Genomic DNA, 18262 nt, shown 5'->3' on the forward strand with positions numbered 1-18262 from the left:
AAAATTCATTTAAGGAAACTTGAGAGAAAAAATAAATTATAATCATGAAAAATAGAAAAGCCAACGGCTTCTCATTCCTCACAAGAACTCCACCTATACATTATTTATTACACACAGTACGTGTATGCACATCCCCCTTTCTATAATCAGCAAACGGCCCCTAAAACATATCCTCTCTCTCTCTCTTCCCGAGCATGTTCTTTATTACAAGACAGGGAGATGTGCCAAAATCATAAAGGAGTCACATGCTACTACTTCAAAAGAGAACAAGATGCTAATTCCTCATTTTTTTTTGAAGGTTTATTATCACTCTTCTCGTTATGGGGTTGTTAGAAACAGTGTAAGAAGGATCGAGTCGGGCTGAGTAATTGGTCATGGCCAGAGCCGATTTGTTGGGCAGAGTCTTACTCGGCCCCATTAGTGTCTTATAAAGTCTATAGGGTAGTACCTCATTGTTAAGTAAGAATACTACCTTGTGAAATTATTAGGCCATAATCACCTAGATTTTGACATTGTTCATGCTCCTTGCCTCTTTGGCATGTGTGTTGCCCTTCATCAGCACTGTCATCGTCCTGAATAATTAGCCTACAGCACCCGTTACTAGTGCATCTTTATCTAGGGGTGTAGTGGCTATGCATTACTCTCTAATCCAAGCCCTTCTTTTTTCCTAGTGGAGGTCCTAGTAGCCTAGGGCACCTCCCACTATACGATAGTTGGCTCACGCCAATCATCTCATGTTACCCTATCATCATTGTCTTCATCGTTGCCCTTATCGAAGTCGTCATCGTCTTCCGCAACTTCTACCATGTTCCATTTGTCGGTTGCCGGAAAGTCCATTTAATTGATGGAGATTCTCTTCCCATCTCTTTCCAACATTAGTAAGAAAAAAAACATCCATACTGGAGCACAACGCACTTAAAAAAACAAAGAGCCTATGGGGGTCTGCAAAGTCCATTATTGGACCTACAAAAAGCTCTTTAACACGCTTTATCCATAACAGGGCAGAAATCATTCATTTCTTCTAATAAATCACTGATTAGTCATACAAATAAGCCGATTAGTATGTAAATTGTTCGATTTATTTAAGTAAATCAGTCGATAAATGCACGGTAGGAGTATCTTCCAATAGGTAGCCTATAAAATCAAAACTACTTGAACTCGACGAGTTCTCGAGTCTGAGTTAATCGACAAAGTTGAAAAATATAGGCCAACTTTTCCAATACTGGTTAGAGAGAGAGAGAAGGGAACCTGCTCTAAGGGGGGGGGAGAGGGAGAGGGAGAGGGAGAGGGAGAGGGAGAGAGTAGAGTAGAGAGGGAGAGATAGACAATAAAAAACAATGTTGGCAGAGAGTAGAGAGAGAGATGTTTATGTAAAAAAAAAAAATGTGCTACTTTGTCACCCATCAATGGTTAGTAGTACATCATTTTCTTCAAATTAGAGGTATTGTAGAGAGAGAGAGAAGGGGTCTTCAAATTGGAGTTATTGTAGAGAGGGGGTGTTAGAGAGAGAGAGAGAGAGAGGGGGGAGGACTAGAAATTTGAGAGGGGGGAGGGGGCCTGTTAGAGAGAGAAGTTGGTGATTCCCACTCGGTTAGCGTATCATTTTCCACGATCTGCCTCTACTACTTAGAGAGAAAGAGAGAGAGAGAGAGAGAGAGGATGGTGTGTCATTATCTTAATGCTTAATTAACAAAGCTCATGGAGCCTTAACCTCAGTTTATTTACATTTTTGTCATTTCCTAGAAAAGGATATAATCCCACTCAATTTTTCTGAAACCAAAAAGCAATTCGTAATTATTCCCCCTTTTCTCGAAAATAAAAAAGTCTCCTTCCCTTGTTTTTAATAAAAATGGGGTCAGTTTCGGAATTCGCCACATTTTAAACCAATTGGCTCCATTCCCTGTCTCTTTTTTGTTTGACTTACCAAACCAAAACCACTGTTCAAATTCCTCTTAATCATTTCCCATTTTCTCTTTGACCTCTAAAAAAAGGCCCAAATTTTTTTTAAAAAAAACCTAAAAAAAAAATACTTTTTTTTCCTTTTACCTTAAAAAATAGGTTGCGATAGGTATAAAACCTAGGTTATAAACAATCAAAATAAAACCTGCCAACAAATAATGTCGAAAAATGTGGTTTCAATGCTAGAAATATTTCTATATTAAAACATATTTTTATTTTTATTTATAAAGTTTAGAGCTTTAAAACTAATGTAGATTGACATATCTATAAAAACTTGAAAATATTGAAAATTGACAATTTAAAAATATATTACAAAATATACTATTTTTAAAATTTGAAATACATTTCTTCTATCTTTTTTATATATCTTGATGTCAACATGATCAATTTGAATATATTTAGGCATCAAAAACAACTTCTTCTAGTTAAATTTATGTATTAGGCTCCAATTTCATTGTTTAGAACCTCAGCTTTATATAAGTTTTTAACTAAAAAAAAAAATACTACTTTTCCTGATAAACCATCCCATCAAAACCCATAGTTTAATTCATTTAATTATTTATTTCCTTTCCATTTCTATGCTTCTCTTTTACTGTTTGTGCTCTCACCCCATTGTTTGCGACCTAGGGCATCATCACCTACCACTGATAACTCCTTTTCTTCTTATTTTTCTCCTCCGTGTCCCTTATTTCTTTTGCGAAGGGCCCTCAAATCACAGAGAGAGATCTTTTAGGGTTAGGGTTTTGGAATCAGGGGAGGGGATTGTTTGAGTTTGGATTCAGGAAACCAAACCAGTTGGCCCACATTCTGGTTTCTTTGGCAGCTGCCCCCAAACCACCTGGTCCAAGTGGGTTTCTTGGAAATGGGGGCTTTTTCATGGTTTGTTGGCTATGGGATGGGTTCAAATTAGGCTGGGGGGCTTTGATCTCTCATAGGTTTGGGTTTGGTTTTTTATGGGCTGGGAGTGAAGGGGTTGTGATAAGAGGGTGAATGCAACACTCTGGAGGTGTTACAGTGGAGATCTGGGTTGCTGGGCCTCAAGTAAATCAGGTATAAAGCTCTGATTTTTTAGATTTTTCCTTCTAGTTCTTCTTTGCTGTATTCCTTGGCTTTGAATTTTGAAGGTTTTTGGCGTTGGCCTTGGTGGGTGCTTCCAAACTTTTCTATAAGATTGTTGCTTTGGGAAATTTTTGGTTTTCTGTATGTTAATGGTTTCACGTTTCCTTTTTTTACTTCCTCTATTTGCATTCACTTGGTTCAGGAAATGGGGAAAGATTTGGGTGTTAATGGTTGTATAATGCTGCTAAATTCTGTGGGAATTCAATTTGATGTTATTGACTCGTGATGTTGGGGAAGAGTCTATAGTTCGAGACTATGATCGATGTATCTGAATTTGATCCCATCATGAATTGTTTCACTCTGAATAATGTTTTAGGGAGGGGGGAGGGAGAAGTGTACTCATTTCAAAACATACTTTTGATCAAGAAGGGAATTGACTGTCAATGTAGTGAGAAACCATGGATCAAGAAGGCTATGTACTTCTGTAGATATCTATGCTTGTTGCTACTGGCCACCCTGTTAAGATTTGTTATTCTTTCGGGAAGGAAAATTGTATCATTTTTTCTCTTTCATATATATATATATATATAGTCTGTAATGTTCTTGCTCTTGCTAAGCCTGCATTAGCCACGTATAAGAATGGAGACATAGCGGCAGTTTCATATCAGAAAACTGTCCAACAGTTTTGTAGCTGCATTGCTTCGGTCACCTCCTCACATTTGTTTAATAGTTAATAGTATCTATAGTGGTTGCAAACTTTAATGCGACATCTTTCTTCATCTATTAATTTGTGTCATTTAAATGAACACCCAATTTTCCCTTTCGAGGATTGAAAACATATTGCTTGTTGGAAAGAACTCCACAAACTTGATGCCATTTAGTGCTGTTTCAAAAGCTGAAGTTTCATATATTAGCTCATTCATTTCTTAATTGCCCTGTTCACCCTCCAGCCATGGTTTTTAATTTTATTAAGCAGTAAAGAATTCATGTATAATCTTTTATGAGTTAATGCAGATGTCTGATACACAATACTTGAGAAAAGATGAATCTAACAAAACTCTCTCTCTCTCTCTCTCTCTCTCATGCATATTCCAGTAATAGAAATCTGAAATTTGTCCCTTTCACTTTTGTCAGGATGTCGCTTAATTCCCAATTGTCCCAAAAGACGTCTATTTTCAGTCTCAAGCTATGGGTTGTGATTGGGATAGCGCTTGGTATCTTCATTGTTTTGATTCTTTTGCTCTTATCCTTATGGCTTACTGCTCGGAGAAAATCAAAAAGAGCAGTTGAGAAGCTCCCCATTACCCAAATTCCAAAAGTCTCAAAAGAGATTAAAGAGGTGAGAGTGGAATCCCGGGATTATACTCACCGTGATGGGGTTCTCCTCACCGTTAATGACAAATCAAGCGATAAAGAATCAGACAAGGTTATGATGCATTTAGGTATGGGAAAATTCGATAATGCAGATATAAACAGCCGATCAGGTTCATTTAATCATACTGAGAAAGGTGCTGGATCACAGTCAGGAGATGAGGGTGGTTCAGCCACCGTTTACAAGCCTTCCTCTTCACATCCATTAAATGTCGCTTCTCCATTGACTGGTTTGCCTGAGTTTTCTCATCTTGGTTGGGGTCATTGGTTCACTTTGAGAGACCTCGAGCTTGCTACTGGTCGGTTCTCAAAGGATAATGTTCTTGGGGAAGGTGGATATGGGGTTGTTTACAGAGGTCAGCTTATCAATGGAACACCTGTGGCAGTCAAGAAAATCCTTAACAATTTGTAAGTTCCATTTGGTCTTTTTTTGTTATGCCGTGAGTGGCATTTTGCTTGATTTTCATATTGGACTTTGTTTAGTGGTCTGGTGTATTTATTTTTTAGTTTTACAAATAGTTTCTTGGGTGTTTCAGAGGCCAGGCAGAGAAAGAATTCAGAGTGGAAGTTGAGGCCATTGGTCATGTGCGTCACAAAAACTTAGTGCGCCTTCTTGGCTATTGCGTTGAAGGAACTCATAGGTATGAGCAGGCCATTATGTTGCCTTTTTTTGTTCCTTTCTTTGGCTTTGTTCGTCACTTAGTGTAGACTTGTTGTCACTTGTCCCTATGCTAATACCTTTTGCATGCATTTGTTTTCCATTTTTAGGGATCAATTTGCAAGGATTTTCATTAATTAGATGCATAAGTCTGGATTAGCTGCTATGTGCATTAGAGTTGCTATTGGAGCGACTTTCTCATTGCATAGATATCTTTCATTTTTGAAGTCAAGTTATACCTGGTGTCTGATTTTCTTATTCTGTATTACTGGGGGTAAAAAACAGGATGCTGGTATATGAATATGTCAATAATGGGAATTTAGAGCAATGGCTCCATGGGGCTATGCGCCAACAAGGGTTTCTTACTTGGGAAGCTCGCATGAAGGTCATCCTTGGTACTGCAAAGGCGTAAGTCATTCTACCGTTGTTTTTTGTTCACTCATTTTTTCCCTTTTCTTAATGATTGATGAGGTGCTCTGGAAGACCAAAATGTAATTATGAATACTGCCGCCTTCTTCCAGTCTTGCATACTTGCACGAGGCTATCGAGCCAAAGGTTGTTCACAGGGATATTAAATCAAGCAATATTTTAATAGATGAGGAATTCAATGCCAAGGTATCTGATTTTGGGTTGGCGAAACTTCTTGGTGCTGGAAAGAGTCATATTACAACCAGGGTCATGGGCACCTTTGGGTAAAGACATCTCACTGCATTTTATTCTTGATCTATGTTCATTTGTTGGTATCCTAGTAACTGGTTTTAATTGAGAGCTCACAACGTAAAGGAATTAATTGCCCTAATCCATTTTTTTTCCAGTTATGTGGCTCCAGAATATGCAAATACAGGGTTGTTGAATGAGAAGAGTGACATTTACAGCTTTGGTGTTGTTTTGTTAGAGGCAATTACTGGCAGGGATCCTGTTGATTACGGTCGTCCTGCTAATGAGGTAAATGAAAGGCTTAATCTCATTTACTTCAACAAAAAAGCTCGAGCCCATCTGCATGAAGTTTAACATTGTTCAAATACTTGGTGAGTCAAAGCATGAGGAGCTGATTTCACTGAACTTTCTCAATTAGTGAGCTCATACAAATGATATCTCCGTATGAGGTTCCTTTCGTGATTTATGCTGTTTGTTTTGAGTGGTATCTCGAAAGCCTTAGTCTACCGGACTATGAAATGCACTATTTCTCGAGCATCTATAGCTCCAGCTTGAAGTTTTGTACGTGAAACATCACATCCAAGAAAAGTAATGACATGATGGAAAATACGACAAACAAAGGAGGCATATGCCCCACTTCCCTATTGCATCCCTTAACACCCTAATTTGCTAGTATATTTACTTAAATAAAGTTAAATGCTAACATGATTTAAACTTTAATGTAACAAATACCAAGGAGGCATATAATCCTGCATCTTGCCTCATTCCAATCAACTCCTGATTTTTCTAGTGTATTTGCGTCTAAATTAATCTTGCTTGAATTCTATTAAAACACTGGTGAAAAAAATAAAAATAAAAATAAAAAAAATTTGGATTTCCTTGAAGTTTGCTTAAGCATCCATGGTAAGGTGTGCTCCCAATAAGCCATCTCGTTATGGTCAAGAAGCTCAATCACCAAGGAGGCATATAATCCTAACAGCAACTTATGCTGTCACACTCATATCCATGATTTCTTACTACAATTTGATAAGTTTGATTCTTTATGGCATTACAATAATTTTATGCAGCGTTACAAGTTGGACAAAGACATAACCATCTGTGTGTTTTTGTTGTTGCAGGTAAATCTTGTGGATTGGCTGAAAATGATGGTTGGAAGTAGGCGCTCGGAAGAAGTGGTGGACCCCAACATGGAAACCCGACCATCAACACGAGCACTCAAGCGAGCCCTCTTGGTTGCCCTACGATGTGTGGATCCAGAATCCGACAAGAGACCCAAGATGACGCAAGTCGTACGCATGCTTGAGGCTGAGGAATTCCCTCTTCGTGAGGTTTGGTCTCTCATCATATTTGTTTTCTGCATCTCTTGTTCTCTATTTAACTTTTCAGTTGTCATGTGTTTGTGACAACGCTTAGTTGCTCTTATTCTAAAAAAAACTAGCATATGGTTCATGAGTGAGGGAGGGAGGGAGGGAGCGAGTTGGCATGGATCTTCTTGATCTACCAATGAAAACATTGACATCCGACCTTTCCTTGGGACTTCCTGAAATGACCTTTTATCTATTATCATATATATATATATATATATATATATATATATATGATAATGACTCCTGAAATGGCCTTTACTTTTTCAAAAGTGATCATTGTGCCTCTCTAGTAGTATTTCACACCAACCATTGTCATTGTTAATTGACTTAAAACTCATTGAGGAGAATGCAATACCGTGCACATGGAGAGGTATTGAACTTAGAAAGTTCGACTTAGAAACGTAATAAAATTCTTAATTTGGACTCTCCAAAACTATTTCAGGACCGAAGACACAGGCGCAGCCATGCTGGAAGTACCGAGATAGAGTCTCTAAAAGAGAACTCAGACACAGACAGAAGCGATCATCCAGACTCAAGGGGTGAAAGCAAGCGAAATCGAGCACCAGACAAGTGAGAGTGGTTGAGGACTTTCCTAGTCACAAAGAAATTACTTTCTCAAACACAGCCTTCCCACTTGGGGTCATCCTTTTGCTGTCTTTAGGCTTGGCAACTGAGGATCCTCTCTCTCTCTCTCTCTCTCTCTCTCTCTCTCTTGTTTGGGTGATAAAACGAGCGGAAGCTATCAATTTAGGTTGTTTTGGGCTTGTATAATGGAGAGAACTGCTGTGTTTTCCCCCACCTTTTTTGTTTGATATACCCTTAATACTTGTGTACAGAATTGTTTTAGGATGACCAGGTTGGCACTCTTCCCCTTTGGACCCCCTTTGCCTTGAAAGGAGGGTATTTGATTTCTTGTGATTGTATTGAAACTTAAAGGTTGTGACTTGGATTTTTCCTCTCGAAAAGAATTGTTTTATGAAGCGCTCTCTCTCTCTCTCTCTCTCTCTCTCTCCCGCCTCCTCCCTCACCCCCCCCCCCCTCCCTCAAAAAAAAAAAAAAATTTCTTGTTTGAAGACTTGGAGCTAGAACATCTCAGATATCAGTGTTTTCTGGATGATGATCTTTAGTATACTAACGCAAAAAAGACTTGTGAGGAAAGGCTGAGGAAGGTTACGAAGAAATAAAATAGAAGGCTATAAACAAAATAGAGGGACACAACGTAATGGAACGTGGCCACATGAAATGAAAGGCCATGAAGAGGATCCTCATGCCAATGAGGATAAGGGAAGTGTTGTCGTATTTGTTTTGAAGTCTTTTTCTGTTTGGTCAGAAAAACGAAGCAATTTTGTACTTCAGTTGATTTGGAAGAAGATTTTGGAATTTCATTTAAAAAATTAATATCAATGAAATATATATTTATATATGAAAATATATAAAATCAATAAAATTAATAAAATATTAAAAATATTAAAAATAAAATCCTCAATAAAATAAATCTTAAGGGATTGATGAGATGAAAGCAAAAGGGGGGAAATTGATTAAGAAGGTTAAACTCAAAACAGAGAGCCATGAGAGACAGCATAAAACCTCGTCCAGGTTGATGTAGCTTAAACCCGGGCAAAACTCTTAGAGTGATCCCCCTTCCTACAGCACACAAATGGCACTTCAGCTTAAAAAGCGAATGATTATTATTTTATAATAATAAATTCATATATATAAAAAACGAATAACTAATATTTATAATTGAACATAACTTTGGCATGAATCATGGGTTTAAATTCTGATCTTGTCTTCACGTGTCTTTTAAGGTCCCATATCTTGAAGTATCGAATATCCTCATGTAACCTCATTAAGGGTATGACTCTTAGTAGAACAAAATGATAGATAAGAATTTATATAGCTGACTACAATTAATTAGAAAAAGACTTCGATGATGATGTCTAAAGGTACGGACACAAGGGTGGGGCTTGTAGAGGTTGTCAACCTTACACTATTAAAGTAAAATGCACCTCGAAACTATGTCGAAAGTGCAGTTTCAAAAGCCTTGTGAATGATATGAAAATCTACTGTTGCCCCCAATTATGAAATTTAAAGTTTAAAAAAGGGAAAAATTTATATAGAACTGAAGCTCTAAACAATCAAATTTGAACCTACCTCAAAAATTTCACTAGAAGAGGTTGTTTTGATATCCAAATATCCTCAAATTGATCATCTCAACATCAAGATGCATGGACATAAGGAAAAAAACGGATTTCAAGTTTTGAAAATAATATATTTTGTAACGCATTTTTAAACCGTTAATTTTCAAGATTTTCTAAGTTTTTATAGATTCTACACTCTTTTTGAAGCTTTAAACTTTATAAATAAAGATGAAAATAAATCTTAACGCTATTACAAATATTTTCAATATTGAAACCACATCTCTCGATACTATTTGAAGGTAAGCTCTAATTTGATTGTTTAGCGCCTAAGCACTATACAAACCATACCCTTTAAAAAATGGTGACAATTAACCAAATCTATAAACACTTGAAAATCTAAATAATAAACGATCCATATATATGGTAGAAGATATATAAGGTAGAAGATAAACGACTTTTAAGACTAGAAATCCTTTTTTTTTCATGTTTATGAATCTCGAAGTCCATACGACCGAATTGAAAGTTTTCCGGCATACGAAAAACCTTCACTAATGGATTTTCAAAGTACACCGTACCTATACAGCATACGTTAGAGACTTTATATAAACTTTTTCCCGGACGCAATGTCCAATTATCATGTCCGCAATGTCTATGGACACGGTGTCCAAGTGTCAATATGCTGTGCCAAACTGAAAATGCGGTCACACGCGTCGGTTACTCTTACAGTGAGGTGATTAACAGTGATTTTCCAAGCCTTGTGATTAAAATGCGGAAACATTTAGATGGAATCATAATCAAGTTCTTCGTTTGTCTTCCTATGACCTAGTCCGATTTATTAAATAATCTAACAACTACTTGAAGGAATTACCAAAAATGTATTAAACCATAGGGAAGCCTGCACATCTACACAGTCCCCAGTCACAAGCCTGATATTGAGAAATCAAATAACACAAACTCATACAAAATAATCAGAGTGAATGGAATGGTACACAATCTACAAGACCCAACACACTCAGACCACCTTTTTTTTCCCTCATTCTTTTCTTCTTTTCCTTTTGACTCCTTTTGGAAGGGGGGGGGGGGGGGGGTCGGAAAGGAAGCTCACAAGCTCGGGTTGTCGCCAGCTGGTGCGGGCCGGGCATTCAAAAGAGGCTGAAGAGCTTTAACCACAATACTCATGTTTGGTCGGAAGTCGGCTTCATATTGAACGCACAGAGCAGCAACAGCAGCCATCTGTAGCAGATTAGAAACCACAAAGAAACACCATGAAAAGGAAGCTTCAATTGATATGTATTCCTTCCACTATGTCTGTTGAAGCAAAAGAAATTGAGCTAGATAAGAGATGTTCACTGTTCATGCTTACAAACATAAGAACAGTATATAATGAGACCATTTACCTTTAATACAAAGTAGTCACAATTAATTTTCACCATTAGATATGAAATTGGGCAGCTACATTTATTCCATTGACTTAAATTCGAAGTTCAAAACAAATTTTTCGAACTTTGTAACACAGCTAAGCTATCATATTTTACATCGGATGGTTATAAATAGTTGTGTGACCTCCTTTTACCAAAAGCAAATGGCCTCATTGTATAAAATCTCATAAAGATATAGGGAGTATAATTATTTTCTCATCTGATCTTCACGTTAGGCACACTACTGTGGCATGGAGGTTATGGTTTCTAAGGATCGTCAATTACATGTCATAGTTAGTAATTATGTCTTTTCTTTTAACTGCTTTTTCAAATAAAATATCTTTTTAAAACTCTATAAATTTTTCAAAGGATAGTTCATTTGGAATTACTCCTATAACTTCTTCATTCGCCTAATAACATGACTTTGTCATGTTTTGTAACTCCCTTCAATATAAGAAAAGACTTCATACAAGCGATAACCATCCTGTAGGGCTATAAAGTGGTGGTAGAATCATAACAAAAAAATTAAATCAAGAACAGAGTAAACCACATCCCTGATTTACTTGCTTTATGCTGATTTTGTCCTCAATGGTAAACCAACCAAAGTTTTAATTATTATTATTTTTTTGAAGTTGTTGTAAACTAACCAAAGTTCATCCATGAAACATATCACAGGTTTGAGAAATGAACGTCATGCCAATGATTTTCCCACTCCTCGGAATAAACGGAAAAAGTCAGCATGGGAAAATTTCCTCAATAAGAGAATGTTTATCCATTGCATTTTTATCGGGAATTATCAAAGAAAAGAATACAGGAGAGCTGAAGCCTAAGCCCAAAGGCCACTAATGAACTTCATCAGAAATTTACGATGTAATGTACAGAACATCTACCTTGGCCACTGCCTTTGGAGGGTATTCACCTCCCAGCCTTGTGTCTACGCATTGCTTAACCTTGTCTTCACTTAGTCTTGGTGTTGCCTGTAGTTTCATTATTCTTAGAAATCAAGTATGCCAAGAAAAAAAACTCCAGTCTGCCCAAACAAGAAATAAAGACGAACATGACAAAAAACCTAAGGTCCGAGAAATACCCATGTCACAAGGCTCTGTTGGCCCCTTGGCAATGTGTGATCAACAGGTTTACGGCCAGTCAAGAGTTCCAAAAGCACAACTCCAAAGCTATAAACATCACTCTTTGAACTGAGTTGTCCAGTCATTGCGTATCTGCCACTCCAGAAGAGATAAATTCAGTAATTGCAATTTCATCAAGGTAATATGAAAATCCGGCACTTGCACTTTAAAAGCATTACATACATTAGCATACATAAACATACAGTGGTGAGAAGTTGATATCTTTAAAAGCTAAGTTTAAAGTTAAACTATATGTTGCAATGATCAAGAAAAATGATGAACTCCAGAGAGCTTAGGTAGCTCAAACCTGAAAGCAAGTGATCTTAGCAAATGATTAACAAGAACTATATTCAAGAATATTCGCTCTCAAAAAAAAAAAGGAATTATACTCTAGATGTAATCTCTTCTAGATGAGGAAGACCATAAAGGAAGCCTTCCAAAACAAATCTCAGATCAACAACCTAGACGTAACCATTCTACTTTGACATCAAGAAGTTTAATTTGATTAAAATTCATGCAGTTCAGATATGGCAGCTCCCATCTGTTCAAACGAATTGTCACTCATGCGTACACTGTTTTGGAAAGCAAAAAATATGTAAATATTTTGGTCCCAGACGTTGAATGATAAAAATATTAAATTCAGTAAAACATAAGAAACTCACTCTGGAGCATGATATCCAAAGGTTCCAAGCACACGAGTGGAATGGAGCCTTGCAGCCATGTCAGGAGCTTGATTCGATAAATCAAAATCAGCTATCTTAGCCACATCATCATCAAAAAGTAAAACATTACTGGACTTGATATCACGATGGATGATGTGAGGTTGTGCTTTCTCATGCAAATACTCGAGTCCTCTTGCAGCTCCTACAGCAATCTTAACTCGCTGTGCCCATGATAGAACTGGACCTGGTTGTGCACCTTTGACACCTTTCCGGCCTAAATGCACACAAACTCCACGATAAAGTCACAGGAAGCAGGAAGCATAGAAAGAATACAAAGTTCAAGAAATACCTAAATGCATTAGCAAAACAATTAACGGAGATAAACAAGGTAGAAGGAGAGCAAACACTGTGCGACCATGTAATTAATGCCATAAAAAAAAGTAAAAGCGTCCTTACCACACATCCATGCATGTGCAGTGTAGACCTCGTACAACACCTATTAAAAAGTGCGGGTTGGTTCAAGTGGAAGACTCAAAAAAGGCAACGTGTAGGCCCAAAGGATATGGTTCGAAGTAGTGAGAAAAGATATGACGACTTATGGCCTCACTGAGGGCATGACCCTTGATAAAGCAGAATGACGGACCAAGATTCATGTAGCCCACCCTAAATAGTCGAGAGGTTTTGATGATGATGATGACCACACATCCATGCATACTTCAAAAGAAATTGTTTGATTGAATTGCAAAACTTCAAATTTGTGTGAAATGGACCAGTACATCATATATCTCCCCTATATCTTTCCAAATACGGTTGTGGAATGCGGGATCAAATGCAATAAGGTTAAGAATCATGATGAATAATCAGGTATATTAATTTGTATGGTCATCCTATGCAGTAACTCATTCCTACAGTTATGCTGCATATATATTCATTTCCATAATAATGCTCAATAATCCTGTGGTAGCATGGACTAATCCTTGAGTAAATGAATCACTATGAATTTACCTAAGGAATATGTTCTTTGTTGAAACATATGGCATGCATATAATCATGATAACAAAATCATTAGCAGCATTCTTGTGGCAAGGGTACTTCATCTTTTTTCTTTTTTCTAGTTGCTTTAGGTGAGTGCTTCAGTGCTCCCAAATTTTTTATTAACTTTAATTTCTTAAAATTTCCAGAACATTTCCTTCAACTATAGTGTTTAATTATATTTAGCATTAGCAAGGATCTTACGATTCCAGAGCCAAGCCAAGTTGGTCCATCATTGATTAGTAGGCCTCCATCTCCCTCCTTCCTTCCATCCCTCCATACACACACACATGCAGAAGACTTGAAAAACCATATATTGCGAATTCTATTATAAAATGTGGTATATAATAACCAGAGTGATTATCCTGCAGCCAATGAAAAATCGTGAGAATACAGTTAATTACCATGAAGAATGTCGTGGAGGGATCCCATTGTAGCAAACTCATAGGCAAGAACTCGCAGGTTTCCATCAACACAATAGCCTACCAGCTCCACAACATTTTCATGCGTCAGCCTTGATACCATTGATACCTACAGAGACACTTTAACAACTTTAGCAACATTTTCAAACTCCAAACAACCAAGAGAACTTGGACACTGTATTACAAACTAGAGATCTAACCTGTGCAAGAAATTCCTGGTCTGGTTGTTTACTGGCATCCAACTTTTTGATGGCAGCAGCTTGCCCACTCTTGAGGACACCATAGTATACTCTTCCATACGAACCTTCCCCAATCAAAGCCTTGGACCCAAAGTTGTCTGTTATTTCCTTGAGCTCGTCTACCGAAATAGCAGCGACTTCAATGGGCTGGACCTGCACAACTTGAGATCCCTTTGGAGCTGCATCTGCAGCTTGATGGTTACCAACATTGCCTGCATAATTTACTTCTGATAAATACACACCGACTCCAGAGAAAATACAGAGAAACATTTGATCCTCTCAAGACATTTTACTTTATTTATTTAGTACGAGTAACAGACACTAGAAATTGCTTCCAGATATTTTATTCACAGGCATTTACCTAAAAAAGTACTAAGAAGGACACAAAAAGGAGACTTGGTAGAGTAAATAAAGCATCAAGATCAAATATTGTGGTCCTCTCAAGGTGAGAATCAAATGGTGAATCTTCTTAGGGCAAAATTAACAGAATTTACAAATCAAAATACTAAATGGACAAACCACAAAGTTCTTCTTAGGGCAAAATTAACAGAATTTACAAATCAAAATACTAAATGGACAAACCACAAAGTTCTTCTTAGGGCAAAATTAACAGAATTTACAAATCAATATACTAAATGGACAAACCACAAAGTTGATAAGGATACATCGGTCTATAATAGAAGGACAATCATAGATGTGGTAAGGACAATCATAATGCTAAATAATTATAGTACCTCCTGCATGGTCACATAAATGAAATAATTCTTTTTGGGCTACAAGAAGCTACAATTTAGAAATGAAATACCACAATACGCACTACAAATTTAACATACATAAACATACTTTGAGCCTATCCTTTCTACAAGGTATGGCATGATAGGAAAGAGCACTAAGCATATATAGGACTACATCCGACAATTGAGCTTTGTAAAGCATTCCCAGGAATGTGCGACTTATGTTCAACAGGGGCATTTTTCTTACCCAAACTATTAGCCTCAAATTTCATGTTACCATTGATGATGGTAGACAGTTTGGCATAACTCGTATATAACAGTGTTTTCCTTTGGAATTGGTAACTTATTAGAGCGGAAGCATCTACAAAACGCCTATAGGTGAAGTTCTATAGTACTTCACCTACACCTCATCACCGTCTAAAGTTTATCACACGGTCACAGTTATCCGGTAATATTTGAATTTTTATAATTATTGTACTAATCAAATTTATCTAGAATTGGCGTGTGCGTACATATGACCAAGTCGCACCAAAATAAAATATTAAAAAAATAATAGACATAAAATAAAACAACAAAATTACCCCTAAAACTTTATAGGGGTATTTTGCTCAATCTTTATCATTCAAATTATTTGTTTTATATTTTATTAATGTGCGTCTCACTAAGGTGCACACACCTACAAAATTTCAGATCATTATGATTTCTAAAAAAAAACATTAAAATTCAAACACTATCAGACATCTGTGATCGTGTGATAAACTTTGAATGGTGATAAATCCGTAGGTGAAGTAATGTAGAACTTCACCTATAGGTGTTTTCTAGTGTTGTCCTATTAAAGCTTACAAACAAAACCAAAGAACAAGAAAAATCAATAACAAAGAAAGTACAGGTATGTTTTGGGAAGAGAAATGGATGTTCCACTAGGAATGGCATCGAGTCCTATACAGTGACATACCAAAGGTAAACTTTCACATTATAGGAACATGATGGCATTATTAAAAGAGAAAATGAGTCACCAGGAAGAACCACCCTTTCTTTTTTATCAATTTATAACCACTTACTTCACTCTAGCATTTTGTTTCTGTCGTCCAATATCAAGTTTTTGTTTTAGCCTAGAATATTTGAAGGAAATATATCATGGTACATGTTTATATCCTGCTCGGATATAAACAGCTCCCCAGACTGTCCAACGTCATAAGCGGACATCTAGGGAGTGATGGTTTCTCTGCAAAGTCCTTCAAAACTTTTGGCAGACATTTATTAAAGGAATTAAGCCCACAAAATGTCCCTAGTTAACATCAGATAGTTGAGGGAGCTGTTTATATCTATGCGGGATGTAAACATGTATTAGAGTATGCCACCCTTATGCTGTCTTGGTTTATGTGGGTTCTAATCTGCATTTAATAGATTGGGTGGAGGAGAGCCAATCTCTGCAGCTTGAGTGTAACAAAGAAGAAAGTAATTAACTTCAAACAAAAGCCCAAAATATAAATAAATAGCCACCTAACCAAGGTAAATTGTCTGGGTTTAGTTACACTTATACGCACAATTAAATTAGAGCTTGCAGTTAACAGTTCACCTGCCATATTGTTTGCCATAAAGGGGTTTCCACCATCAGAAGCTTTCTGGATAGGATCATCTTCACAGCAACTAAAGCAGCCCATGATTCCTTTAAAATGTCAACCACCCCGAACCTTAAAAGATTTCCCAATAATAAGAACTAGATGGCACTAAAGCTTAAGCATAAATAACTAATAAAAAGTAGAAGGCTGTAGCTCAAACATAAATAGAGCAAATGCAGAGAAAGCCAGAACAAAGTACCACAACGAATTTCAGAAATCATTGGAAGCTCAAAGTACAATCCAGTAACCATGTTCTACAACAACGAGAATCCAGATCTATATCGCCTAAACACTTTAAAGAGAAACATGATCAACTTTCTATGCCTATGATGCATTGTTTCCCGATGAGTAATGTCTATGCTGCATAATTTACAACAAAACATGTGTAAAATTTGAATCGTAAGTATTGAAAACATCCAAAGTCAGCTTATACATTATTCCCAATATATTGTCCTTTATTTTTATGTTTTCCATAAAATTTCTACAGTTTTTTAATTTGAATGACGTATGATTTCTCAAGTAAACACCTCATCAGAAACAACCATTAATAGCACTGGAGATTGCAGAATTGATTAGCCCAACAAAAGAATCCTTTCAACTCATCAACAAACCTGAATCCACTCCTGTATAAATATATCTATATATCTTTCGGCAGAATATACCCAATCTGCCTTTCTTCTCTACTGTGATTTCCCTAGTGAATTTTGCAGAGCTGCGATGCCTGATTCTTCTAAATGATTCAGGAGATCTGGAGTTACAAATGTAAACAACAAAAACGCCAGTGAATAAACCATAATCAGAGAAGAAAATATAGGTACAGATAGAGAGAGAATAGGGCTTTGTGTATTTGAGAGTTCTACACGATCGAGCTCCAGAAGTACAAACCCTATATCAAACAAAAAATAGAAGAGAAAAACAAAGAATATCCAGACATGCTGCTTCTAAAGTGTCATTCGCCGTAAATAACAGCAAAATCCCCAAAAAAATTACTCTGTAATCTCTCCATCTCCAGACTAGTATCAACTGAAATCTTCTCACACTCAATTACTACTGAAAAAAGATTTAACTGTAAGTAACAAATCCATAAAACCTAGTATTCACTCAAAATTTTGCAGTGGATAGAATCAGTAGTCACAAGTATGAGAGAACAATCAAATCTAAACCCTAAAACAAAAAACTCAAAGGTCAATTAAGTAACAGTTCCAGTACAGCTGATCTTCTTACCTGGTTTGTTTCATGAAAAATAGAAAAAATAAAGACAAATAATACTAAAAAATAATGCTTTTCTCATGGAAATTACCTGAAAAAATTAGGGCAAGAAGAACGTTCTCTGTACTGTGAGCCTGCAAATTTTACAGTAAAAGAAACGCGAAGAAAACAGAGTCGACAAGGCAAACGAAATCTTTATTTATATATAATACCCAAAAAATGATTCTTTTCGATTTCGGACACCAGCCACCCATAATTTCGATATGTCCACCTAAAACATAGATGAATGACAATCAGACATATTTGTAAACAAAATCGGACATCTGGACCCCGCGAGTCTTATGTCTGCTCTCGGACAAAGACGGGTAAACGTAAAGATTTTTTTTAATTCTTTTATTTGCTCATCTTTTTGTTGATCAAATTTCAAATAGTAAGCCAAATGATGCATCAAGTGGGTTTTGAAATTGGGTGCACTTTGCATACGGATGCATCCGTAGGTGTAGAGATAAGGTACACTTTTAAATTTTATCATGGTATATAAATTTGATGTAAAATGTTCTTAGGACTATCTCAAAATCTATTTTT

At 36.6% G+C, this 18262-nt stretch overlaps 2 protein-coding genes across 6 annotated transcripts; one reads left to right on the top strand and one right to left on the bottom strand.

The window, feature by feature from the left end:
• Positions 1 to 2593: 2593 nt before the first annotated feature.
• LOC18430091 (putative receptor-like protein kinase At2g42960) lies at positions 2594 to 8051 on the top strand. Of its 2 annotated transcripts, XM_088859743.1 has the most exons (8): positions 2594 to 3009; positions 4153 to 4797; positions 4926 to 5030; positions 5333 to 5455; positions 5569 to 5739; positions 5863 to 5992; positions 6823 to 7032; positions 7514 to 8051. In XM_088859743.1, exons 2-8 carry the CDS (start codon positions 4154 to 4156, stop codon positions 7643 to 7645), a joined length of 1515 nt encoding a protein of 504 aa, XP_088715869.1. In that variant the 5' UTR covers positions 2594 to 3009; position 4153; the 3' UTR covers positions 7646 to 8051. The 2 variants fall into 2 exon arrangements, with proteins under 2 accessions (XP_088715869.1, XP_088715870.1); XM_088859744.1 differs by lacking the exons at positions 5863 to 5992; positions 6823 to 7032; positions 7514 to 8051 and having other exon boundaries at positions 5569 to 5743.
• Positions 8052 to 10067: 2016 nt separating this feature from the next.
• LOC18430090 (pto-interacting protein 1) lies at positions 10068 to 17853 on the bottom strand. Of its 4 annotated transcripts, none has more exons than XM_020664871.2 (9): positions 17769 to 17853; positions 17080 to 17216; positions 16426 to 16515; positions 14074 to 14324; positions 13856 to 13982; positions 12420 to 12693; positions 11718 to 11850; positions 11521 to 11607; positions 10068 to 10445 (listed from the first exon to the last, which is right to left on the bottom strand). In XM_020664871.2, exons 3-9 carry the CDS (start codon positions 16508 to 16510, stop codon positions 10314 to 10316), a joined length of 1089 nt encoding a protein of 362 aa, XP_020520530.1. In that variant the 5' UTR covers positions 16511 to 16515; positions 17080 to 17216; positions 17769 to 17853; the 3' UTR covers positions 10068 to 10313. The 4 variants fall into 4 exon arrangements, with proteins under 4 accessions (XP_020520530.1, XP_006840315.1, XP_088715871.1 ...); XM_006840252.4 differs by having other exon boundaries at positions 16426 to 16540; XM_088859745.1 differs by lacking the exon at positions 17769 to 17853 and adding an exon at positions 17459 to 17693.
• Positions 17854 to 18262: the final 409 nt, after the last annotated feature.

The sequence above is a fragment of the Amborella trichopoda genome, chromosome 2 (assembly GCF_054954075.1).
Source record: "Amborella trichopoda isolate Santa Cruz 75 chromosome 2, AtrichopodaSantaCruz75HAP2 v2.0, whole genome shotgun sequence".
Lineage (NCBI taxonomy): Eukaryota > Viridiplantae > Streptophyta > Magnoliopsida > Amborellales > Amborellaceae > Amborella > Amborella trichopoda.

What these genes read in the sequence shown, in the direction of transcription:
- LOC18430091 (XM_088859743.1), top strand. Translation starts at nt 4,154, where the DNA reads ATGTCGCTTAATTCCCAATTGTCCCAAAAGACGTCTATTTTCAGTCTC. An exon ending in TGCGTTGAAGGAACTCATAG is followed by an intron (nt 5,031 to 5,332) that starts GTATGAGCAGGC and finishes GGTAAAAAACAG; the next exon opens with GATGCTGGTATATGAATATG. An exon ending in ATCCTTGGTACTGCAAAGGC is followed by an intron (nt 5,456 to 5,568) that starts GTAAGTCATTCT and finishes GCCTTCTTCCAG; the next exon opens with TCTTGCATACTTGCACGAGG.
- LOC18430090 (XM_020664872.2), bottom strand. Translation starts at nt 16,510, where the DNA reads ATGGGCTGCTTTAGTTGCTGTGAAGATGATCCTATCCAGAAAGCTTCT. An exon ending in CCTCCACGACATTCTTCATG is followed by an intron (nt 12,694 to 13,855) that starts GTAATTAACTGT and finishes GTGTGCATTTAG; the next exon opens with GCCGGAAAGGTGTCAAAGGT. An exon ending in AACAGAGCCTTGTGACATGG is followed by an intron (nt 11,608 to 11,717) that starts GTATTTCTCGGA and finishes ATGAAACTACAG; the next exon opens with GCAACACCAAGACTAAGTGA.